The sequence below is a fragment of the Microcaecilia unicolor genome, chromosome 8 (genome assembly GCF_901765095.1).
Source record: "Microcaecilia unicolor chromosome 8, aMicUni1.1, whole genome shotgun sequence".
NCBI lineage: Eukaryota > Metazoa > Chordata > Amphibia > Gymnophiona > Siphonopidae > Microcaecilia > Microcaecilia unicolor.
The window spans coordinates 110,437,271-110,462,887 of NC_044038.1; the positions used below are offsets into that span (position 1 = coordinate 110,437,271).

A 25,617-nucleotide genomic window follows, 5' to 3' on the forward strand; every position below is an offset into this window, starting at 1 on the left:
ACGCCCTCGGGTTGATTTCCAGGCCTTGGAGGACTTTGTCTCCTCCGATGTAGATGAGGGCAGCGTGTCTGAGGTCTCCCAACGATCCTTTGCGGATTCCTTGGAGGAGATAGATCCCCGCTCGGCTGGAGCGGATGACCCCTCTGCAGCGCGGCTTTTTAGCCCAGAGGATTTGCCCAACCTGTTGTTACAGGCCATGGACACTTTGAAGATTTCCTCTCCGGAGGACGTCTCTCCCTCAGCCCCTGTTGGCTCTGCCATTATGCTGGGGGCGAAGCGCCCGCCTAGAACCTTCCACGTGCATGATGCCATGCACACCTTAATTGCGGCTCAATGGGATGTCCCGGAAACGAGCCTTAAAGTGGCTAGGGCTATGTCCCGCCTCTATCCTTTGGCTGTGAGTGAACGTGAGGCCTATCTGTGGCCTACCGTGGATTCTTTAATCACTGCGGTGACTAAGAAACGGCGTTGCCGGTGGAAGGTGGCACGGCCCTAAAGGACGCCCAAGACAGAAGATTGGAGGCGGCCTTAAGGTCGTCCTTTGAGGCAGCTGCTTTAAGTTTGCAGGCCTCAGTTTGCGGCTCCTATGTGGCCAGGGCGTGCCGGACTATGGTGCAGCGGGTTTCCCCCTCGGATCATTCCTTGAGGGCTGATTGGCCGGCCCTGGAATCGGGCTTAGCCTATTTGGCAGACTTGCTGTATGATGTCTGGAGAGCCTCAGCTAAAGGCATGGCTCAGACAGTCTCTGCGCGGCGGTGGCTTTGGCTGAAACATTGGTCTGCTGACCACGCCTCTAAATCCCGCCTGGCTAGATTGCCTTTTAAAGGCAAGCTGCTCTTTGGGGTCGAGCTGGACAAAATCGTGACCGATCTCGGCACGTCTAAGGGCAAGAAATTACCAGAGGTCAGGGCTCGGGTTAGTACTCGTCCCGATTCCTCCAGAGGACGGTTGCAGGAAGCCCATCGGTACCGCCCGGGCAAGTCGGGTTCCTCTGCCCCCTCTTCCTTCAAGAGGAATTTCTCCCCCAAGCAGCATTCCTTTCGCAGAGACCGCCGTCCCGGAGGTGCTCCCTCCGGTCCTCCCCCAGGGTCTCGTACCCAATGACGGGGCCTTGGTCCACGCCCCAGTGCAGATTGGAGGACGGCTGTCCTCGTTTCTGGGCGAGTGGACCACTATAACTTCAGACGCGTGGGTGCTGGAAGTCATCAGAGACGGCTACAAGCTAGAGTTCTGCCAACCCTTAAGAGACGGGTTTGTACTCTCTCCCTGCAAGTCTCCGGTCAAGCTGTGGTAGTGCAGCAGACCTTGGACAACCTGATCCGCCGGGGTGCGGTCGTTCCGGTGCCAAAAAATCAGATTGGCAAGGGACGTTACTCCATTTACTTTGTGGTTCCAAAGAAAGGAGGTTCTGTCCGGCCTATCCTCGACCTCAAAGGGGTCAATCGGGCCTGGAAAGTGAGGCACTTTCGCATGGAGACTCTCCGCTCTGTTATAGCGGCAGTGAAGGCAGGAGAGTTCTTGGCTTCCTTGGACATCAAGGAAGCGTACCTGCATATTCCCATCTGGCCTCCTCTCCAACGCTTTCTGCGTTTTACAGTCCTGAGACGACACTTCCAGTTCAGAGCCCTCCCTTTCGGGTTGGCTACTGCTCCGCGGACCTTTTCCAAAGTAATGGGGGTCATAGCGGCCTTCCTGCTAAAGGAAGGAGTACAAGTCCATCCTTATCTGGACGACTGGTTGATCCGAGCCCCCTCTTATGCAGAGTGCGGCAAAGCTATGGACCGGGTAATTGCTCTTTTGAGCTCCCTGGGATGGATCATCAACTGGAAGAAGAGCCAGCTGCGCCCGACTCAGTCCCTGGTGTATCTGGAAGTTCGATTCGACACCCAAGTGGGCAGAGTGTTCCTGCCAGACAATCGGATTGTCAAGCTTCAGGCTCAGGTGGACTAGTTCCTAGTAGCCTCTCCTATTCGGGCTTGGGACTACGTGCAGCTGTTGGGCTCTATGACGGCCACGATGGAAGTAGTGCCCTGGGCCAGGGCTCATATGAGACCACTACAGCTATCTCTGCTGCTGCGCTGGACTCCGATGTCGGAGGATTATGCTGTGCGCCTTCCCGTGGACCCAGCAGTGCGCAAGGCGCTGAGCTGGTGGACGCAGACAGACAAGTTGTCTGCAGGATTGCCTCTGGTGACCCCGGAGTGGATTGTCGTCACGACAGACGCCTCTTTGATGGGCTGGGGAGCCCACTGCTTGGGAAGGACAGCGCAGGGGCTCTAGTCTCCTGCAGAGGCAAGTGGTCTATCAACCTCCTGGAACTCAGAGCCATTCGGTTGGTGTTATTGGAGTTCATCCCGGTACTGGTGTTGAAGCCTGTACGGGTCCTGTCGGACAATGCCACGGCTGTGGCCTATATCAACCGCCAGGGAGGTACCAAGAGCGCCCTCTAGCCAAGGAGGCTATGAGTCTTTGCCAGTGGGCGGAAGCGAACCTGGAGCAGCTTTCAGCGGCCCACATTGCCGGAGTCATGAATGTCAAGGCGGACTTTCTCAGTCGCCATACCTTGGAGCCCGGAGAGTGGCAACTATCTGCTCAGGCGTTCTTGGACATCACGAAGCGCTGGGGCCAGCCGAGCCTAGATCTGATGGCGTCATCGGCCAATTGCCAAGTGCCGCGCTTTTTCAGCAGAGGACGGGACCCTCGATCCCTGGGAGTAGATGCTCTTCTCCAACAGTGGCCGACACAAGAGCTCCTCTGTGTTCCCGCCCTGGCCCATGTTGGGCAGGGTGCTAGACCGGGTGGCAAAGCATCCCGGCAGGGTAATCCTGGTGGGTCCGGATTGGCCCAGACGTCCCTGGTATGCGGACTTGTTCAGGCTCTCAGTCGACGATCCTCTGCGGCTGTCAGTGGAGCAGGGCCTGTTACATCAGGGTCCCGTGGTGATGGAGGATCCCTCTCCCTTTGGTCTTACGGCCTGGCTATTGAGCGGCAGCGTCTGAGGAAGAAGGGCTTCTCAGACAAGGTCATCGCCACTATGCTGAGAGCGAGGAAGCGCTCTACTTCTACTGCTTACGCCAGGGTTTGGCGTATCTTTGCAGCATGGTGTGAAGCAGGCTCACTTTCTCCCTTCACTGCTCCAATTTCTTCAGTGTTGGCGTTCCTGCAAGAAGGTCTGGAGAAAGGCCTGTCGCTCAGTTCCCTTAAAGTCCAGGTAGCGGCTCTGGCTTGCTTCAGGGGCCGCCTGAAGGGTGTTTCCCTGGCTTCGCAGCCAGATGTGGTGCGCTTTCTCAAGGGAGTTAATCACCTGCGCCCTCCTCTGCACTCAGTGGTGCCTGCGTGGAATCTCAACCTGGTGCTAAGAGCATTGCAGAAGCCGCCTTTGGAACCCTTGTCGAGGGCATCTCTGAAAGACCTGACGTTGAAAGCAGTCTTTTTGGTGGCTATCACTTCAGCCAGAAGAGTTTCCGAGCTCCAGGCGCTCTCATGTCGAGAGCCTTTTCTGCAGTTCACTGAGGCAGGAGTGACTATTCGCACAGTGCCTTCCTTCCTGCCCAAGATTGGTTCTCGCTTCCATGTGAATCAGCAGCTCTGTCTCCCTTCCTTTCGTAGGGAGGACTACCCAGAGGAGTACTCTGCTCTTAAATATCTGGATGTGAGACGAGTCATCATCAGATACTTGGAAGTGACCAATGATTTCCGGAAATCGGATCATCTGTTTGTCCTGTTTGCAGGTCCTCGTAAGGGTCTGCAGGCTGCTAAGCCTACAGTGGCAAGATGGGTCAAGGAAGCCATTGCAGCGGCTTATGTGGCCGCGGGGAAGGTGCCGCCTATCCAGCTGAAGGCTCACTCCACGAGAGCTCAGGCGGCCTCGATGGCAGAGGGCGGATCCGTCTCCTTGGAAGAGATATGCAAGGCGGCAACTTGGGCTTCGGCTCATACATTCTCCAAGCATTACCGTTTGACTGTGGCTGCACGGGCGGAGGCCCGGTTTGGAGCTTCAGTGTTGCGGTCAGGGATTTCAATGTCCCGCCCTGGGTGAGTACTGCTTCGGTACATCCCACCAGTCTATGGATTGATCAGCTTGATGATATGGAAGGTAAAATTATGTATAATCATACCTGATAATTTTCTTTCCATTAATCATAGCTGATCAATCCATAGCCCCTCCCAGATATCTGTACTGTTTATATTCTGGTTGAATTTTAGGTTCAAGTTTAGCCTTCAGTTACTTCAGGAGGACTTCGTGTTCAAGTTCTTCTTTCACTTGGATTCTTCAAGAGTTGAGACGAGTTTGTGTTACAGTGAGCTGCTGCATTCCTCTCCCCTCCGTTTTACGGGGCTGGATTGAGACATAAATTCTGCCGGCACTCCCTCCCGCTTCGTGCGGCTGTAGGGCAGCTTTGTACCCCTCCCGCTTCGGCGGTGTTAGGGTCAGTCAGCTCCTCCCGCGGTTGCGGTTGCAGGATAAGCCAGATCCCCCCGCATCGGCGGGTGTGGTGTCCCTCCCCCGCTCCGCGGGGATGAGCTGGACGGATTCCCCTCCCCCACTTGTGTGGGGATGAGCTGGGTTAATTCCCCTCCCCCGTTTCGGCGGTGGTGAGCTGGGCAGAGTGTCCCTTCGTGGGTGTAATTCTCTAAGTGCTGAGTCCTGCGGATGGAGCTTTGATATCGACATACTGAGGAGTTTCCGGCAGCACATGACCACATATAGGGAGGCAAAAGTTTGCTCTCTATCTCCACCTGCTGGTAGATGGACACAACCCACCAGTCTATGGATTGATCAGCTATGATTAATGGAAAGAAAATTATCAGGTATGATTATACATAATTTTACCTTTGTAGCTTCATCGCATGCCCCCTAGTCCTAGTATTTTTGGAAGGAGTAAACAAACGATTCATGTCTACCCGTTCCACTCCACTCATTATTTTATAGACCTCTATCATATCTCCCCTCAGCTTCTCCAAACTGAAGAGCCCTAGCCGCTTCAGCCTTTCCTCATAGAGAAATCGTCCCATCCCCTTTATCATTTTCGTCGCCCTTCTCTCTACCTTTTCTAATTCCACTATATCTTTTTGAAATACGGTGACCAGAATTGAAAACAATATTCGAGGTGCGGTCGCACCATGGACTGATACAAAGGCATTATATCAGCCTCATTTTTGTTTTCCATTCCTTTCCTAATAATACCTAACATTCTATTTGCTTACTTAGCCGCCACAGCACACTGAGTAGAGGGTTTCAACATATAATCAATGATGAAGCCGAGATCCCTATCTTGGTCGGTGACTCCTAATGTGGAACCTTGAATTATGTACCTATAATTCAAGTTCCTCTTTCCCACATGCATCACTTTGCATTTGCTCACATTAAACGCCATCTGCCATTTAGACACCCAGTCTCATAAGTTCCTCTTGTAATTTTTCACAATCCTTTCGTGATTTACCAACTTTGAAAACTTTGTGTCGTCAGCAAATTTAATTACCTCACTAGTTACTCCCGTCTCTAGATCATTTATAAATATGTTAAAAAGCAGCGGTCCCAGCTCAGACCCCTGGGGAACCCCAATATCTACCCTTCTCCATTGAGATTACTGATAGAGGTATAAAAAATAATGAGTGGAGTGGAATAGGTGGATGTGAAGCGTCTGTTCACGCTTTCCAAAAATACTAGGACTAGGGGGCATGCAATGAAACTACAGTGTAGTAAATTTAAAACAAATCGGAGAAAATTTTTCTTCACCCAACGCGTAATTAAACTCTGGAATTCGTTGCCAGAGAACATGGTGAAGGCGGTTAGCTTGGCAGAGTTTAAAAAGGGGTTAGATGGTTTCCTAAAAGACAAGTCCATAAACCGCTACTAAATGGACGTGGGAAAAATCCACAATTCCATGAATAACATGTATAGAATGTTTGTACGTTTGGGAAGCTTGCCAGGTGCCCTTGGCCTGGATTGGCCGCTGTCATGGACAGGATGTTGGGCTCGATGGACCCTTGCTCTTTTCCCAGTGTGGCATTACTTATGTACTCTGTTTTCTATATTTTAACCAGTTTCTAATGCACAATAGGACACTAACTCCTATCCCTTGACTCTCCAATTTCTTCTGGAGTCTTGTATGATGTACTTTGTCAAACACCTTTTGAAGATCCAGATATCAACCGGCGCACCTTTATCCACATGTTTGTTCACTCCTTGAAAGAAATGTAATAGATTGGTGAGGCAAGATTCCCTTCATTAAATCCATGTTGGCTTTGTCTCATTAATTCATGTTTTGAATATGCTCTGTAATTTTGTTCTTTATAACTGTCTCTACCATTTTGCCCAGCACCGATATCAGGCTCACTGGTCTATAATTTCCCAGATCCCTTCTGGAACCTTTTTTAAATATCAGCATTACATTGACCACCCTCCAATCTTCTAGTACCACACTAGATTTTACAGATAAATTACATATTACTAACAATAGTTCCGCAAGCTCATTTTTCAATTCTATCAGTACTCTGGAATGAATATCATCTGGTCCAGGAGATTTGCTACTCTTCAATTTGTCAAATTGCCCCATTACATCCTCCAGGTTTATAGAGATTTCATTCTGTTTCTCTGAGTTGTCAGCTTTGAATACCATTTTCCGGCACGGTGTCTCTCCCAAATCTTCCGCGGCTGTGGCCGTGCCTTTATGTCCAGACCTCCTGATTTTCTGTATCTGGCTCTGTGACCCCCTCCAGACTCTTTTCCTGCTGTTGATGTTCCAGCTAGCCAAGCCTCGCTTTGGTGTCTCTGCTTCCAAGCGTCATTGCCCTGTGTGACATCATCAGCTATCTCCTTTATAAGGACCCGGGAATCTTTCCTGGGTGGCCTTTGTAACAGGTCTATTTTCCTTTTCTTGTTATAGTTTATCAATAGAAATCAAACAAAATAAAACATGGAAAAGAACATAAGATGATACCTTTTTTATTGGACATAACTTAATACATTTCTTGATTAGCTTTCGAAGGTTGCCCTTCTTCGTCAGATCGGAAATAAGCAAATGTGGTAGCAGATAGTATATATAAGTGAAACATCCAAGCATTACTTTGACAGGATGGGAGGGTGGGGGTGGGTAGGAGGTATGCATGGGGACATCAAAGCATTTCATTGATAGTCTAACAGGATGGGTGTGGGTAGGTGAGAGGAGGGTGATAAACGGAGAAATACAACCTTATGGTTTATAATGGGCTAGAAAACCCAGGTCCTTGTTAAGTCCTGTCTGTTGGGTGTCAAAATATTCAATCATTCTGAATTCAAAGGTCTTACATTCCTGTATTGTTTTAAAGTTACCTTTCAGGATTCTTACTATGAAATCACTGGTACAGTGTTCCGGTCTTGTAAAGTGCTCGCCCACAGGGGTGGGAACCTGACTGGCACCGGCTTTCTTCATGTGATGTCTAAGTAGATTAAATCTTGTCTTAAGCATCTGTCCTGTTTCTCCAATATAGCATCCTTCGTTACATTTTTTTACACTGAATGATATATACCACATTGGAAGATGAGCATGTGAAAGATTCCTTTATGTTGAATATTTTTCCTTTGTGAATGACTGTGGGGTCCTGTGAAATGTTTTGGCATAGCTTGCAGCTGGATATATTACAGGGAAATGTGCCCTTCTCTTCTTTTTCAGTCTGTGTTGGGAGTTTACTTCTAATTAGCTTGTGTTTTAAGTTGGGTGGCTGTCGGAAGGCCAGCACTGGTGGGGATGGGAATATCTCTTTCAGTAATTCATCCTCTTGGCTGTAGATCTCTTATGATTTTCCTCAGTTTTTCCAGCTCTGGATTGTATGTCCCTTGTAGTGACATACAATCCAGAGCTGGAAAAACTGAGGAAAATCATAAGAGACACACAATCTAGAGCTGGAAAAACTGAGGAAAATCATAAGAGATCTACAGCCGCTACTCCAAGAGGATGAATTACTCTTGGAGTAGCGGCTGTAGATCTCTTATGATTTTCCTCAGTTTTTCCAGCTCTGGATTGTATGTCCCTTGTAGTGACATACAATTCAGATCTGGAAAAACTGAGGAACTGTATTAAGTTATGTCCAATAAAAAAGGTATCATCTTATTTTCTTTTCCATGTTTTATTTCTATTGATTACCTTTAAACTAGGGGGAAAATGAGTGTGGAGATTAGTTGATAAATCTTGCTTTTTAATTTTTTTTCTGCCTATCACAAACCTACAATTCCTCCTTTAAATCCCAATCTTGACAAGACACAAAGCAAAATAGTGTTCACTATTGTCGTCTTCTCTCAGAACTTCTCAGAAAGAAAGTTAAGTGGGACCTTTCCTCTCTATATAGTTTGAATTCTAAGGAGACTATTTCAAACAAACCCTTTGAAGCTAGCCCTGTAATCACATTGGTTTTATTAACCTTAGCAACTATTCTACTTCCTCACACCTTAATTAACACCTAATTCAGGTCAACTGCAGTTCTAACTCTCCAGCAGGCAGATCAGAGAATAACCTTCTTTTAGGTCAGTTCAAGCCTTGCTACTGTCCTTTTTATACTCTTGGCTGTTAAGTTTCTACCTCTAGAGAAATTTTCAGTTTAAAACTGTAGGGAAAAGGGATTGTACACTATGGAAACTAGTTAATAATACTTGTTTCCCTCTCTTTTTTTTTAAGTTTCTTTCTAAGACTTAACTGGGCCATTCCGTGCCTTCTAGAGACTATCTGTTAATGTTGTGGCAGAAAATTCAAGTTTTAAAACTATGGGGAAATGGGTATGGGTATGGAGACTAGCTAATAAAGTTTGCCTTTTTTATTTTAAAATTCTAACTGTGTTTATCAATATCCTACAATTTCTCTTTCAAATCCTAATCTTTAAGTTACCAGCTCAGAATAAAATGTCACTCATCCACAGAGATGTCCGCTTCTCTCAGAACTTCTTCTAGAAATAAGCAGTGGTGGGTGCGCTAGCGAGCGCGAATAAAATGACTGCCTGCTCGTCTCCCGTTTGGGAAAGTAGAATCCTGCAGATTGCCATCTATTTATGACGAAAATCCTAAATCTATTTGGTGAAATTTACATTTGGAATTATACCACCAAAACCTCCAAAGTCGGATAGTAAATATTCACACTCACCAACTTCAAAAAAGCTCCAGCAAGATCTGACCAGCACTGCTGAAGTAGAACCGGAAGATACAATCAATAATGAGGGAACTACTATCGCATCGGGGGCTACTGCAAGACTCAAATCCTCGCTGAATCAATTAAGAGAAGAGGTAGGAGATATTATGGCTCAGCTTTTACAAATGCAAACTCGTTTGGAATCATTATCTCTGAGCTGTGAAGCCAACACACAAGAGATTACTTCGCTGAGGAAAACTACTAAGGAAATAATTACCTTAAAAACAGAGTTGGAGGATTTAAATAATAGAGCCAGACGCAACAACATATGGATCCTCGGAATTCGTGAAGGGACCAAAGGTTTAGATCCTATTTCTTACCTGCAAAACTTGCTTCCTGCCCTGCTTGATATTCGGTTTGGCGCGCGCCATTTGAAATTGAAAGGGCACATAGAGGGGCATAATCGAACGCCCTTCTCCATGGAAGTCTATCTCCGAGGACGGGTACGTGAAGGGGAGGGCCAGACTGTATTTTCGAAAAAGATGGGCGTCCATCTTTTTTTCGATAATTTTTTTTGTTACATTTGTACCCCGTGCTTTTCCACTCATAGCAGGTTCAGTGTGGCTTACATATTATATACAGGTACTTATTTGTACCTGGGGCAATGGAGGGTTAAGTGACTTGCCCAGAGTCACAAGGAGCTGCCTGTGCCTGCAGTGGGAATTGAACCCAGTTCCCCAGGACCAAAGTCCACCACACTAACCACTAGGCCACTCCTCCACGGTTTGTGCTGGGCAAATGCATCGCATTTGGGCGGATTTGAGCTGGGCGGTATCGTTTTTCAGCGATAATGGAAACCGAAGGCGCCCAGCTCAAAAACGAACAAATCCAAGGCATTTGGTCGTGGGAGGGGCCAGAATTTGTAGTGCACTGGTCCCCCTCACATGCCAGGACCCCAACCGGGCACCCTAGGGGGCACTTGTACCAATTTAAAAACAATTAAAATGCCTCCCAAGTCCATAGCTTCCTTCCCTTGGGTGCTGAGCCCCCCAAATCCCCCCCAAAACCCACTGCCCACAACTCTACACCATTACCATAGCACTTATGGCCGAAGGGGGGCACCTAGATGTGGGTACAGTGGGTTTTGTGGGCAGTTTGGAGCGCTCCCATTTACCACCACAAATGTAACAGGTGGGGGGGGGGGGGGGTGGGCCTGGGTCCACCTGGCTGAAGTCCACTGCACCCACTAACAACTGCTCCAAGGACCTGCATACTGCTGTCATGGAGCTGGGTATAACATTTGAGGCTGGCATACAGGCTGGAAAAAAAGTTTTAAAACTTTTTTTTGGGTGGGAGGGGGTTAGTGACCTCTGGGGGAGTCAGGGGAGGTCATCCCTGATTCCCTCCGGTGGTCATCTGGGCAGTTGGGGCACTTTTTGGGGACTTCGTGAAAAAAAGGGTCCAGAACAAGTGACCCAAATTCTTGCTTCTGGCGCCCTTCTTTTTTCCATTATTGGCCGAGCGCGCCCATCTCTCCTCAGCCAATAAACACGCCCCAGTCCCACCTTCACCACACCTCCAACACGCCCCGTCAACTTTGTCCGTTCCCACGACAGATTGCAGTTGGAGACGGCCAAAATCGGCTTTCGATTATACCGATTTGGGCGCCCACGGGAGAAAGGCGCCCATCTCCCGATTTGGGTCCAAATATGGGCGTCTTTCTCTTTCGAAAATAAGCTGGATAGGGTCCCTTCTGGCAAACCGGCGATGCAAGCTTTGCCTTGTCCGTTTGTTGTTAAAATCCTCAGATATCCAGAAACTCTTGAAATTCTACAAAAGGCAAAGTTGAGGTCCCCACTCTTTTGGGGAGGCTGGATTTTTTTTCTTTGTCTGCAATCCTCTGACATCAAGCACAGGGGCAGAGCTAACTTTTCCACTCATCAGACTGGAAACATTCTCACATCCCAAACACCCCTGTCAGCTCCCCTTCAACTACCAGCATTAAGAATAACAGCATAAGACAGCAGCTTACCTTGCAGCCTTGTTGGGGAGGCTGGATCTTATCTCTGCCTACAGCCCCCTGACATCACATGCAAGAGCAGAGCTAACCTCCCTACTCATCATTCTGGAAATGCTCTCATATCCCATACACCTCTGTCAACTCCCTTTCAATTGCCAGCTTCAGGAACAAGAGCTTAGGGCAGTAGCACATCTTCCAACCCTCTTGGGGAGGCTACATTTTATCTCCGCCAGCAGTCAGCTGACATTGCAGGCACTTCTCTGGTCATCAGGCTGGAAAGCTCTCGTATCCCAAACGCCACTGTCATCACCCCTTCAACTACCAACATTAGGTACAACAGCTCAAGGCAATAGATCATCTTGTAGCCCTCTCGGGGAGTCTGGATTTTATCTCTGCCGGCAGTCCCCTGTTATCACAGGCAGGGGCGAAGCTGACTTTGCTGTTTCTCAAGCTGGAAATGATCTCATATCTCACACTCCTCTGTTGGATCCCCTTCAACTACCAGCATTAGGTGCAAAAGCTTAGGGCAGCAGCTCACCTTGCAGCCCTCTCAGGGAGTCTGGATTTTATCTCTGCTGGCAGTCCCCTTATAACATAGACAGGGACGGTGCTAACTTCTGTACGCATCAGGCTGGATATGCTCTAGCATTGAGATCACCGATAAACACGCCCCAGTCCCGCCTTCACCATGCCCCATCAACTTTGCCCGTTTCCACGACAGATTGCAGTTGAAGACGCCCAAAATCGGCTTTCAATTATACCGATTTGGGCGCCCATGGGAGAAAGACGCCCATCTCCCGATTTGGGTCGAAATATGGGCGTCTTTCTCTTTTGAAAATAAGGCTGATAGTCTCTTAATTTCTTCCAGTCTCTCTACAACGTTTTTCTTATAAACCCACTCTGTGGCCGCACTCAAATGTACTCCCAAGTACTTTATCCCAGTCTTTGCCCAAATTAAAGGAAAATTGGACACCTTCAAACTAGTGCATGGATTGCTGATCGGCAATGCCTCCGACTTGCCAAAGTTAATACTGAGCCCTGAAAAAGCTCCAAACCGAGCTTCTCATTTTCCCCCCCAAACCCACCTCCCCGCTCCCCCCATTTTCTATTTCTGTTGATGGCTCTCTCATTCTCCCTGTCTCCTCAGCTCGAAACCTTGGAGTCATCTTTGACTCTTCTCTCTCCTTCTCTGCTCATATCCAGCAGACCGCCAAGACCTGTCGTTTCTTTCTTTACAACATCCGTAAAATCCGCCCCTTTCTTTCCGAGCACTCTACCAAAACCCTCATCCACACCCTTGTCACCTCTCGTTTAGACTACTGCAATCTGCTTCTTGCTGGCCTCCCACTTAGTCACCTCTCCCCTCTCCAGTCAGTTCAAAACTCTGCTGCCCGTCTCATCTTCCGCCAGGGTCGCTTTACTCATACTACCCCTCTCCTCAAGACCCTTCACTGGCTCCCTATCCGTTTTCGCATCCTGTTCAAACTTCTTCTACTAACCTATAAATGTACTCACTCTGCTGCTCCCCAGTATCTCTCCACACTCGTCCTTCCCTACACCCCTTCCCGTGCACTCCGCTCCATGGATAAATCCTTCTTATCTGTTCCCTTCTCCACTACTGCCAACTCCAGACTTCGCGCCTTCTGTCTCGCTGCACCCTACGCCTGGAATAAACTTCCTGAGCCCCTACGTCTTGCCCCATCCTTGGCCACCTTTAAATCTAGACTGAAAACCCACCTCTTTGACATTGCTTTTGACTCGTAACCACTTGTAACCACTCGCCTCCACCTACCCCCTCCTCTCTTCCTTCCCGTTCACATTAATTGATTTGATTTGCTTACTTTATTTATTTTTTGTCTATTAGATTGTAAGCTCTTTGAGCAGGGACTGTCTTTCTTCTATGTTTGTACAGCGCTGCGTATGCCTTGTAGCGCTATAGAAATGCTAAATAGTAGTAGTAGTAGTAGTATGGTTTCCATTACTGAAAAAATTCCTGTGGACGCATTATCAAGAAGCAATAACATATCATCCGCGAATAAATTAATACGATGTTCCATTTCGCCTACACACACCCCTTTCAGGGTCGGTTCTTGTCTTATTCGGGCTGCCAGTGGTTCCAAACTCAAAACAAATAACAGAGGCGACAAGGGACACTCCTGTCTCGTACCTCCCCACAGAGGCAGCACCGGGGTCAACGAGTCATTGATCACAATTTGAGCCGTTGGGTTAGTGTATAACATCTTTATCCAGTCCAGGAACTCTCCCTTTATACCATACCGCCCCATTACCCAAAACAAATATTCCCATACTACTTTATCGAAGGCCTTTTCCGCATCGAGGCTTACCAAGATCTTACCTCCCCCTTTCCTAGTGCCCTCGAATAATACTCTACTCCAGTGGCGTAGCTAGGGTAGTTGACACCCGGGGCTGGTCATTTTTTTAACACCCCCCCCCCCCCCCCAAATCCAGTACTAGGCATGCCGAGAATACAAAACACTCAGGACCTATAGAGCAATTATACCATACCATAAGCAGTAATTTGTACGAGTCACACAAGGAAAAGGAAAGCATCTTAAACACTACAGTGAGCAGTAGAACATCAATTCAGCTATTGTAAAACGAAAACAGACAAATTAGTACAGATGGTCCATCCTGCACAGTCAATGCCAACCGAAAGCCATGTCTTTTTCACAAACACAGATACACCCTAATCCACTATAGAATAAGTAATAATAAACTTTCTATTTAGACAAAAATTAAACTGAACCCCCGATGCCAGACTCTGTATACAATGCAACACCAAAGAAACAGAAAATGTCCCCTAGTACTGTGCAAAATATAAAGACAGCAGATGTAAATTTGAAAAAACTAACAAATACCAATCACCACTTTACAAATTAACAAATAGAAATAAAACAAATACAGAAAATAAAATACCATTTTATTGGACTAATACATTTAGCTTCCAGGGGCCAAAATCTCCTTCCTCAGGTCAATACAGTATAGTGCTGTTACAGTATCCTATCCTGACCTGAGGAAGGGGATTTTGTTCTCTGAAAGTTAAGTCAAAATGTATTAAAATTAGTCCAATAAAAAGATTACCTTATTTACATGTTAAAGCAAAAAAATAAAAATATGTATTTTATTTACAGTTTGTTGTCTCTGGTTTCTGCTTTCCTCATCTTCTTTTCAGTCTTCCTTCCATCCAGCATCTGTCTTCACTCTCTCTCTCTCTGCCATCCAGTGTCTGCCCTCTCTAATGTCCCTTCCATCCACTGTCTGCCCTCTCTGCCCCTTCCATCCACCATTTGCCCCAGTCTGCCCTCTTTCTCTCTCCCCCTTCCACCCACCATCTGCCCTTTCTCTCTGCCCCTTCAATCCGTCTGCCCTCCCTCTCCCATCCATCCATCCATCCATCCATCCAGGGTCTGCCCTCCCTCACACTCCCCCCTTCCATCCAGGGTATATCCCCTCTCTCTATGCCCCCTCTTTTCAGCCCCCAGTTCCAGCCCCCTTATTCCACCAGCCCCTGGTTCCAGCCCCAGCCCACATCTCCCACCTGCCCCCCTTTTCAGCCCCACTATCCCACCAGTCCCCAGCCCTTTTCTTCCATTAGTCCCGAGCTTCAGCCCCCAGCCACTTCTCCCTGTCCCCTTTTCAGCCCCCAGTTCCAGCCCCCTTCATCCACCACATGCCTTGCATCCCCCCTTTTCAGCCCCAGACCCATTCTCCCACCTGCCCCAGGCATGGACCCATTTTCCCTCCTGCCCCTTGTCAGACCCCAGTTCCAGCTTCAGACCCCTTCTCCCATCTGAGCACTCCCCTCTGAGCACCCCCACCCCTCCCCAATCCCCTTCTTCCCATCTGAGCACTCCCCTCTGAGCACCCCCACCCCTCCCCAATCCCCTTCTCCCCTCCAAGCACCCATCTGAGAACCCCTCTGGGCGCACCCACCCTCCCCAATCCCCTTCTCCCCTCCGAGCACCCATCTGAGAACCCCTCTGGGCTCACCCACCCTCCCTCCCCAATCCCCTTCTCCCCTCTGGGCTCCCCCACCCTTCCCAATCCCCTTGTCCCCTCTGAACACCCCCACTCCTTCTCCCATCTGAGCTCCCCCACCCCTTCTCCCCTCTGAGCAATCCCCTTCTCCCCTCTGAGCTCCCCCTCTCCCATCTGACCCCCCCCCCCGACCCGGTCCCGTCCCCCCTCGTGGAGAGCTGACAGAGCCCTGTCTCCTGCCATCACCCTTCGTTTTTTTTTTTAATCCATTGCAGCGACGCAGGCAGCGCTTCGCGTCTGCCCTGCGTGTGCTGTGAAGATAGAAAATCACCTCGTTAGCGTCGGGCCTTCCCCCGTTGTGTCCCGCCCTCTTCTGAGGTAACTTCCTATTTCCTCAAGGGCGGGACACAACGGGGAAGGCCCGACGCTAACGAGGTGATTTTCTATCTTCACAGCACACGCAGGGCAGACGCGAAGCGCTGCCTGCGTCGCTACAATGGATTAAAAAAAAACGAAGGGGGCAGGAGACGAGGGCTGTCCAGAGCACCCCCCACCCGCTGACACCCGGGGCGGACCGCCCCCACCGCCCCGCCCTTCCTATGCCACTGCTCTGCTCACTTTCAAAATGTTGGCTGAGGCGAATCTCCCTTTCACAAAACCCACCTGATCATTGTGTACCAGACAAGGTACCAACTCACCTAACCTCTCTGCCAACACAGCTGCCATAAATTTTACATCCTGATTCAGGAGTGAGATGGGTCTATAGGATCCCACCAATTTAGGATCTTTACCAGGTTTTGGCAATACTGTAACAAACACATGATTCAGATATGATCCCATGTTCCTTGATGCTCGCACCTCATCGCACATAGCAACAAAAGGCTGAACTATTAGATCTTGTAAGATTTTATAAAACTCTGTGCCTAGGCCATCTGGACCTGGTGCTTTTGCCAACTTCAGCCGCTTTATAACTCTCTGTACCTCCTTACCCTGCATCTGTGCGTTAAGGCTCGCCACCTGTTCTGATGTCAACGACCTGTATCTTATCAAAACATTTCTGGCAGTCACTCTCAGAGAATGAGCCTTTAGCATACAAAGCAGAGTAGAAACGCACAAATTCTTGTTGAATCTTATCCCGCCCCACTTGAGTTCCCCCGGTACTATTCCTGATCTTACTGATGAAACTTTTCCCGGATCTCTGCTGGATCAAAGACGCTAAGAGTTTGCCCGTTTTGCTACCCCAGCGATGCAGGAGATATTTATAAAGCCTGATATCATACAATGCCCATGCATCCAGTATTGCCTGCACCTGTTTCCGTACCACCATGTATTCTTCTCTTGCTGTCACTGTTGAGGTTAGGATAAATAGCCTCCTCACCTCCTTCAGTTTGACCAACAGGCTCTTCAGCTCCGACTCCCGCTTTTTACGCATGGCCGCTGTATATGTCATGATCTTGCCCCGCACCACTACCTTGGCAGCTTCCCAGAATATTCTATCGTTTACTGGTTGAGTCTTGTTTTCCTCTAGGTAATCCATCCAGACCTGCCTTAAATACTTACAGAAGTCCCTGTCCTGGTACAGAGCAAGATTCATGCGCCACCATGCCGTACCTGTCTGTTCTTCCCATCGTATCTGAACCCACACAAGTGCATGATCTGAAACAACTGATTCCCCAATCTCCGTGCTCTCAACTCCTCTCACCAAAGATTGGGCCACTAGAATATAGTCAAGGCGCGCATGGACTCCGTGTGGGTGGGAATAAAATGTGTAGCTCAAGTGTCACCCCTAGCTCACTTGATATAAAATTCACTCCCTTCCCTTCGTGATCTTTTCCCGCCTTCTTTGGGGGCTTACAATCTATCAGCGGGTCACTTGTGATATTGAAATCACCTCCCAGTATAAGTGGATATTCGTTGAACATGACTAGTTTAGCAGCCAGGAGTGTAAAAAATTTCTGTGAATAGATGTTAGGTGCATATATGCTGCATAAGGCCACTTTTGCCCCTTGTAAGACTCCCGCTGCTATCACAAAACGTCCATCTGGGTCACGATACAACCTATGCATATCAAATGCCAGATTCTTCTTTACTAATATAGCCACTCCCCTCTGCCTGCCATTGTAAGAAGCATAATAAACATCCCCCACCCAATCACGTTTTAATTTGACAAGCTCTGTGTTCCCTGTGTGTTTCCTGGAGGAGTGCAATGTCAGTGTGTTGCTTCCTTAACGCCTGCAATATCTTGTACCTTTTTACTGGTGAATGGACTCCATTCACATTTAATGTTACAATTTTCAGCTTAGCCATCTGGGGGTAAGAGTGCTATTCTAAGAAAAATGTTTTGTGATCTTCTAACATCCCTCAGAGGGCCTCCCAGCTGGACCCCCCAAGAAAACCTATCTCCAACAGCAGCTTCTATGAGAACCCTAAGCATCACTACAGTGGACGTACCCTCCCCTTCCCCCTCCCCCCTAAAGAGACCGCACCACCTCCAGCCTCCCTCCCCCCCTTCATACATCCCCCTCTGGATCACACCTTCCGCACCCATATCCAGTCCACAACATTCATTCCCCACTTAAAGCACCCTTCCCCCGCTCCCCTCCCTCCACCCGACTCCCCCTATTGCATGTAACTCTCCTATCCCTCTAACCTCCGCACCTCTTACCCTAACGCCTCCAACCCCTCGTTCATAGAACAATCTAGAAACTTTCCTTGACAGCATATCTGTTACCCCTTGCAACATATAATGAGAGGAATAAAGACAGGATAAAAAGAAGATTATCAAAAACAGCACCATAAAAAACAAAAATAGAACAAGTCATAACATTTGGTAAAGCAACCCCCCATATGAGTCTCTCCTGGCTCGTCTTTAGTGTCTCACAGGTTTCTCAAAATCATAACTGAATCTTCACACTGATTACTGATTTAAGGCCCCAGACTCAAGTCACTATAGCAAGAGTAGTGCTCTGTCGACCACTAGCCACAGCTTCCCGCCTCCAGCAACTAAACAATCATACCAGGTCTGGATCTCTTCCATCATGCTGCTATGCTAGCTGCTCTCTGTCGTTTGAGGCCTCTCAGCACCTGCCTTTCTTTTTTACTATTCAGTTATGAGCAAATAACCTGGCTGTTACTGTCGGCACATCTCCTCCGTTCTTACGCTGGCAGCCGGTCCACAAAGGAGCCAAGTTCCTTAGGATCAGTGAAAAACAGTACCTTGTTGTGCTGCAGAACCCTCACTTTGGCCGGGAACAGCAGCGCAAATTTAACTCCCTTGTCAAACAGCCGCTTGCATTGCTGCCCCATCTTCCGGCGCTGCTCTGAGACCACTGCTGGGTAATCCTGAAAGAGGAGTAGCTTATTCCCCTCATATTCCACCGCTTTCTTCCTTCTGTAAGCTTGCAGTATACTTTCCTTATCCGCATAATTGAGAATCTTGACAATCACTGGCCGTGGACGCTGATCTCCCTCTCTCACTGGCCCAATTCTATGAACTCTCTCAATCCTCAGAGGCTGTTCGGGGGAATGTATGCCCAATTGCTCAGGCAGCCAGCTTTCCACCAGCTTCCATAAGTCTTTATCTTTAACAGATTCCGGTAATCCGATGATTCTCAGGTTTTTTCTCCTGCTTCTATTTTCTTGCTCATCTACTTGCTGCATCAGTCTCATACATTTTTGTTCTAGCGCCTCTATTCTGACATCTGCAGCTTCCGATCTGTCTTCTTGTCGGGAAATCCTCTCCTCTGCTTGTTGTAACCTGGCGCTCTGCCGTTCCACTGCCTCACGTATCTGGTCTACCGATGCTTGAAATTTTGATAGCTTTTCCTCCAGCACCGCCGTGACCTGAGATATAAGCTCTTGCGTTACTGCAGCAGGCTGACTCACCACCCCCGCGGTCTCTTGTACCGCCTCCATTTGGGTCTTACTTCCTGCATGCGGGTCTTCTTGCTGAACCGGCTTTTCGCGGGCATACCACACGCACACCTCCTCCTTCAACCTCGTTCTCCACCTAGATTGGAGCGCGGATGTTCCGTGGTGCCTCCACTCGATTTAGCTTTCTTTCGGTGAGCTTTATGTGGGTTAATTTTTAAGATTAAGAAGAGTCAGGCTCGGAGCCGGGACTTGCGACGTCTGTTCAGCAACGCTGCATCACGTGACCCCCCTGGACTGGCATATAGGTGCCTCAGTACCCCTCAGAAGTTAATCTCCAACCACCACTACCTTTCACGTCTTATTGATCACTTGTCCAGTGGTGTTGGGAGTTTTGATTGTTGTTTCCTCCTGTTTTTGAAATGTTTCTAGTTCTTCTGCCTCTAGGGCTGCGAACCGATTCTTCAGTTCAACAGGGGATGAAGTTGGAGGGTTGATCTTACAGGATCTGGTGGCCTGAGTTCATCTGTGTTCTGTCTGCTCAATATCTTCTCTCCCTTTGCTGGAAGTCCCCAATTTTTCAGCTTGCATCTCTGTGATGAATTTCTGGTTGTCACAAATGTTTCTTAGTCTTGCCGCCTCCTCTCTTAATTCTTGTGCTTCTTTCATGAGGGATTCAGTGTGCATACATTTATCACATGAAACCATAATCTTGCCTTTGTCCAAGCATTCAGTCTGGTCAGAGACAGAAACTGTAATGAGAGCTACATAAGTACATAAGTATTGCCATACTGGGAAAGACCAAAGGTCCATCAAGCCCAGCATCCTGTTTCCAACAGTGGCCAATCCAGGTCACAAATACCTGGCAAGATCCCCCAAAAGTACAAAACATTTTATACTGCTTATCCCAGAGACTGTGGATTTTCCCCAAGTCCATTTAATAATGGTCTATGGACTTTTCCTTTAGGAAGCTGTTCAAACCTTTTAAAACTCCGTTAAGCTAACCGCCTTTACCACATTCTCTGGCAATCAATTCCAGAGTTTAGTTACACGTTGAGTGAAGAAACATTTTCTCTGATTCGTTTTAAATTTACTACATTGTAGCTTCATCGCATGCCCCCTAGTCCTAGTTTTTTGGAAAGCGTAAACAGACACTTCACATCTACCCGTTCAACTCCACTCATTATTTTATAGACCTCTCCTCTCAGCCGCCTTTTCTCCAAGCTGAAGAGCCCTAGCCGCTTTAGCCTTTCCTCATAGGGAAGTCGTCCCATCCCGTTTATCATTTTTGTCGCCCTTCTCTGTACCTTTTCTAATTCCACTATATCTTTTTTGAGATGCAGTGACCAGAATTGAACACAATATTCGAGGTGCAGTCGCACCATTCCTTTCCTAATAATACCTAACATTCTATTTGCTTTCTTAGCCGCAGCAGCACACTGAGCAGAAGGTTTCAACACATCATCAATGACGACACCTAGACCCCTTTCTTGGCCTGTGACTCCTAACGTGGAACCTTGCATAACGTAGCAATAATTTGGGTTCCTCTTTCCCACATGCATCACTTTGCACTTTGCTCACATTAAACTTCATCTGCCATTTAGACACCCAGTCTCGTAAGGTCGTCTTGTAATTTTTCTCAATCCTCCCGTGATTTAACGACTTTGAATAACTTTGTGTCGTCAGTAAATGTAATTACCTCACTAGTTACTCCTATCTCTAGGTCATTTATAAATATGTTAAAAAGCAGCTGCAACTTTAAGGGTTTGTTGTTTCTTTGGCATACTTCAAGTGTAGGAGCTGTTGTACTTGTGGATAAAGGATATGAGAAATGGCCTATCAAAGTTCCAACCCTATTTTTTCCCACACCTGTTCTGTGGGATATAGGAAGCAGGTAGTTTTAGTGTAAGGTCTAAAAACCTATTCAGGGTTACTCTGTGGGTGAAATGCAGGGTACTTCCTTACCTATTGATGGGATATTCAGTGATTTTGGTTTCCCTTTCAGGGTATAGGATTTTTTTTCCTCCTCTGATTTTGTGTTTGGTTATAGGCCTAATTCGAGGGACAATTTATTATTTATTTATTTATTTATTTTATAGCATTTATACCCCACATTTTCCCACCACTGGCAGGCTCAATGTGGCTTACAACATTTAGGAAACAAACAGTAAATTACAATAAAGTGAAAGTGATATGGATGGCGTAAAGTTACAGGGGTAAGATAAAGTAATTGATTTCACAAGATCTTTATAGGATTTGTAGTCCAGGAATCACGGATGCAGGACTGGATCTTTAGGGTAAGCTTGCCCAAATAAGTAGGTCTTGAGATATTTCCTGAAAGTCAGATGATCTTGAACTGTTTTTACAGATTTAGGCAATGCATTCCATAAATGAGTGCTGATGTAGGAAAAGGTGGATGTGTAAGTGGTTTTATACTTGAGACCAGAACACACAGGGTAATGGAGATTTAAGTATGAACGAGAAGATCTAAGTGAATTCCTTGGTGGCAAGTTGACAAGGGCATCCATATAAGCTGGAGCTTCTCCGTAGAGGATCTTATGGACTAAGGTGCAAATTTTAAAAGTTATTCGCACCTGTACAGGAAGCCAGTGTAATTTCTCACGAAGTGGTCTGGAACTTGTGAACTTTGATGCACCGCAGATTAGTCGAGCTGCTGTGTTCTGGGCAGTCTGTAGTTTTTTGAGAAGCAGGTCTCTGCAGACCCAGGATAACCTGATCTCAATCTATGGGTAACAGTTAATTGACAATGATTTCCTGATTATCTTTCCAAAACTGCTACTGTTAACAGTGCCAGAAAGGCTAGCTTTCTATAGTGGATATATAATCAGTAAGACTATGATCCCTTTTGAAGTGGGGGCAAGGGAAAAGCATGTAGTAAGTTGATGAACAAGTTTAAGGGAAAGAGAAGGTAAAATATTCTTTTATTAATGGTATATAGAGTGTAACCAACTAGTGAATATCATAACAGAGATCTTTTAAATCTAAAGCAGGAAAGGTACCCGATACCAAGCCAGTTAGATACCAAGTTAGTTACTTTCAGTAAACAGCTATAATTTGGGTAGAATTAATTATTGGAGATAAACTTGGTGATAAACAGTATATTTAGACAAACTATATAGGAAGTGTCAACCCTGGGGTGGGTGGTGGAAAGACCTAAACAACCAAATATCTATCACCAAAGCTGTATTATACCACTTAAAACAGCTTTTAAACCAGAAATTCACTCAAACAGCTGTGTAGTTATCTCTTTTTTTAAATGCCGATGCCAGCAGCCTGGTTCCACCCAGGTTAAGGTGGAGCCATCATTCCGGAATAGGCTTACAAATATAAAAACCTTCCTCCCTGCACCATCACGTCATCCATGCATTGAGACTCCGGAGCTCTGCCTGTCTTTTGGGCCCTGCGAGTGGAACAGGGAGATCTTCTGAAAAAGCTACCCTAGAGGTTCTGGATTTGAGTTTGCTACCTAAGAGCCTAAATTTGGCTTCCCACATTTTCTTAGTCTATGAACTTGAAAAAAAGGTAAATGTAAAACCAAAATATCCCTCAATCACATAATATTATCATAATTAGGAATAATTATCGGCAACAACATATATTGTGGTGCAAAGCCATGTAATATCTTAAAAATAATTGTACATGCTTTAAAAGACATACTGGCTTGAACTGGTAACCAATGGGCTTTAACCAATAATGGAATCATCCTATCAAACTGTCTTGCCGAATAAACCAATCTAATTGCGATGTTCTGCAACCTTTTCAAAAGTATGTGTGTGCAGCCCACAAAGAGTACATTACAATAATCCAGTTGGCTTAAGATCATGGCTTGGACAAACAATCTAAATTGCACTGGTTCAAAACAATGTCTAACTTTCCTTTTTTGTTAACAGAGCCACATGATTCTCAAAAGAAAGTTTAGTATCCAAAATTACTGCCAATATTTTTAACTCTGATTCAACCAGAAATAGGAGCCGTTTATATATACAGTCGGACACAAGGCAACCTGTTGAGGATTGAATGAGAGAGATTTTTTTTCTAGGTTCAATTTCAACATGTGTTGCTACCCAATCCTCCACTTACTTAATGCAGAATTTAGCCTTAGAATCAATGTCTACTACTACAAATCATTTCTATAGCGCTACCAGTCATATGCAGCGCTTCACAATTGAACATGAAGAAAAGACAGTCCCTGCTTAAAAGAGCTTACAATCTAAATCAGGACAGGAACATCCTATAAAGCAAAGAAAATCACAAGCAACTAAGACAAAGAACAACTGAGTACAAAGCCGAAACTACGCCTTCATCTCGATCATCGAATCTTCCAGCGGTACAGCGGTATCAATTTCAGCAACTCTCACAATGATATCAGTGAATGGACAATTCCTGGATAATGAGCAAATTACCTACAATACTGAATAGGTCTAAGCTTGGATGTGCTGGGTTCAGTTCTGCTGTCTACAGAAAAGAGAAGACACGTATACACACTATCCCGGCTCTCAGATGCATTCTTTCCCAGAATATGTAATAAACAGAGATTACAAGACAATGAATGCAGAAAGGAGCATCCATGCTCATAACTTTTACATATAGTTCTGAGCCCTGAGACAATGGTTCTGTCCTGGTGTCATGTGATGATATTAACTACTGATCAATCATGCTGTCTACGTAAAAAATGTTTTACAGGTAAGCAACTTTGCTTTTCATCTTATTGGGCATAAAATGACAAGTTTAAAACTATTAGGTGTTTTTAAAACCTAGTATAGATTCTATTTCTAATAATTCCATTTGTTTTTTTAAAGAATGTTTTGCACTGAAGAGCATTATCCCACTTCAGTATGTTCTGTCCTATGTAATTAAGTCATGTTCTGGGAACATTCAGCTTTGTCCTGAAGATTTTTTTTTTAAGTGGAATCCACTGAACTAGGGCTTTTCAGAGCAGTGAAAATAGATGCTTTAATACCCATATTTTTTGGGGGAGACTTATATTTAAGAAAACTCTCCCCCCCCCCCCAAACAATGCATTGGAGAACTGCTAATTCTGAGACATTGAGCAGGCCCTTTTCTTAATTAATTGTGGCATGATCACTGTGTAAAGAATGATACAGCACCTCTTTTCCTCGAAGTCCAGTTCCCAACAAATAAATACTGTCTTTTTCATCATAGCGGATCTGGATGTTGTAGACTTTATTTTTATATAATACCATCAGCACATAAGGGTGAGATATGCTTCGTTTGGAGCTGTTCCTCACTAGGAAGGCGCCATCCTGATAAACACAAGAATGGGTGAATATTATTCTGACAGCAAAAGAGAAGAAAAGAACTCTACAGAAATCCACAAAGGTTAACAGAAAGTGGAGACAGCAAAGAACAGAGACATGGCCATCCTGTCATCTCAACGGGAAAATTAGGTTCTTACCATGATAATTTTCTTTCCTTTAGTCATAGCAGATGAAGCCATTACGTATGGGTTGTGTCCATCAACCAGCAGGGGGAGATAGAGAGCACTCAACTTTTCACAGTGCCTCATGGCCAGCTAGCTCCACTGCCTCTTCAGTATTTGAAGCTTCCAAAGCAGTATGGCAAACCGCAATGGGAATAACATGAACTTTCCTCACAGCGAACGATGGCCCCTTAACAAGGGCATAAACTAAAAAAAGGAGGGAATGAACTCATCCTCCTGGAGGGAATAAACTCGTCCTCCACTTTGTATAAACGGAGGGAATTCTTGCATCCTCCTGGAGGGAATAAACTCATCCTCCCAAAACATGAACTGGAGGGAATGAACTCATCCTTCTATAACTGTAACAAGAATCCTGAAGACTATTTTCCGACTCCCCAAGGAAGGAATATAACTTCAGGAAACAAGAACAGCACCTAAAATCAGAATCACTGCAATACAGTCAATCATACAGGGAGGGCTCATGGCTTCATCTGCTATGACTAAAGGAAAGAAAATTATCATGGTAAGAACCTAATTTTCCCTTCCTTGTCATCAAGCAGATGAAGCCATTACGTATGGGATGTAACAAAGCCACACCACGCGCTAGCACCTGTGCTCCAAAACACGCATCCCTCCTGGCAGCCACATCCAGCCTGTAATGTCGGTCGAAAGAGAGCTTAGAAGCCCATGTTGCAGCACTGCAAATCTCATGAAGAGATAGTGCTCCAGTTTCCGCCCAGGAAGAGGAAATCGCTCTTGTGGAATGTGCCTTAAAGGCTTCAGGCGGAGCCCGGCCAGACAGCAGATATGCTGAAAAGATAGCTTCTTTGAGCCAACGGGCAATAGTGGCTTTAGACGCTGAAGATCCTCTGCGAGGACCTGCAAACAGCACACAAAGATGATCAGAGGTCCTGAAAGCATTTGTAATTTGCAGATACTGCAACAGAGTCCTGCGCACATCCAAAAGGTGCAACTGCCCAAATGAATCTGGAAACTCCTCCTCAACAAAGGAGGGAAGAAAAACAGGCTGGTTTAGGTGAAACGCTGAAACCACCTTAGGCATGAAGGAAGGCACGGTCCGAACCGTGACTCCTGACTCTGAAAATTGCAGAAAAGGGTCTCTACAGGACAGCGCCTGGAGCTCTGACACCCGTCTCGCCGAGGTAATG

The 25,617-nt window shown here is 46.5% G+C and overlaps 1 protein-coding gene across 5 annotated transcripts in view; it reads right to left on the reverse strand.

Annotated features, from left to right (window-relative positions):
• LCP2 (lymphocyte cytosolic protein 2) overlaps positions 1–25,617 on the reverse strand; it is an 888,998-nt gene that overhangs the window by 39,287 nt on the left and 824,094 nt on the right. For all 5 annotated transcript variants that reach the window (XM_030211064.1, XM_030211063.1, XM_030211062.1 and 2 more), the window contains one exon: positions 24,117–24,272. In XM_030211064.1, the coding sequence (XP_030066924.1) occupies positions 24,117–24,272 (156 nt within the window). The remainder of the gene's footprint in view (positions 1–24,116; positions 24,273–25,617) is intronic.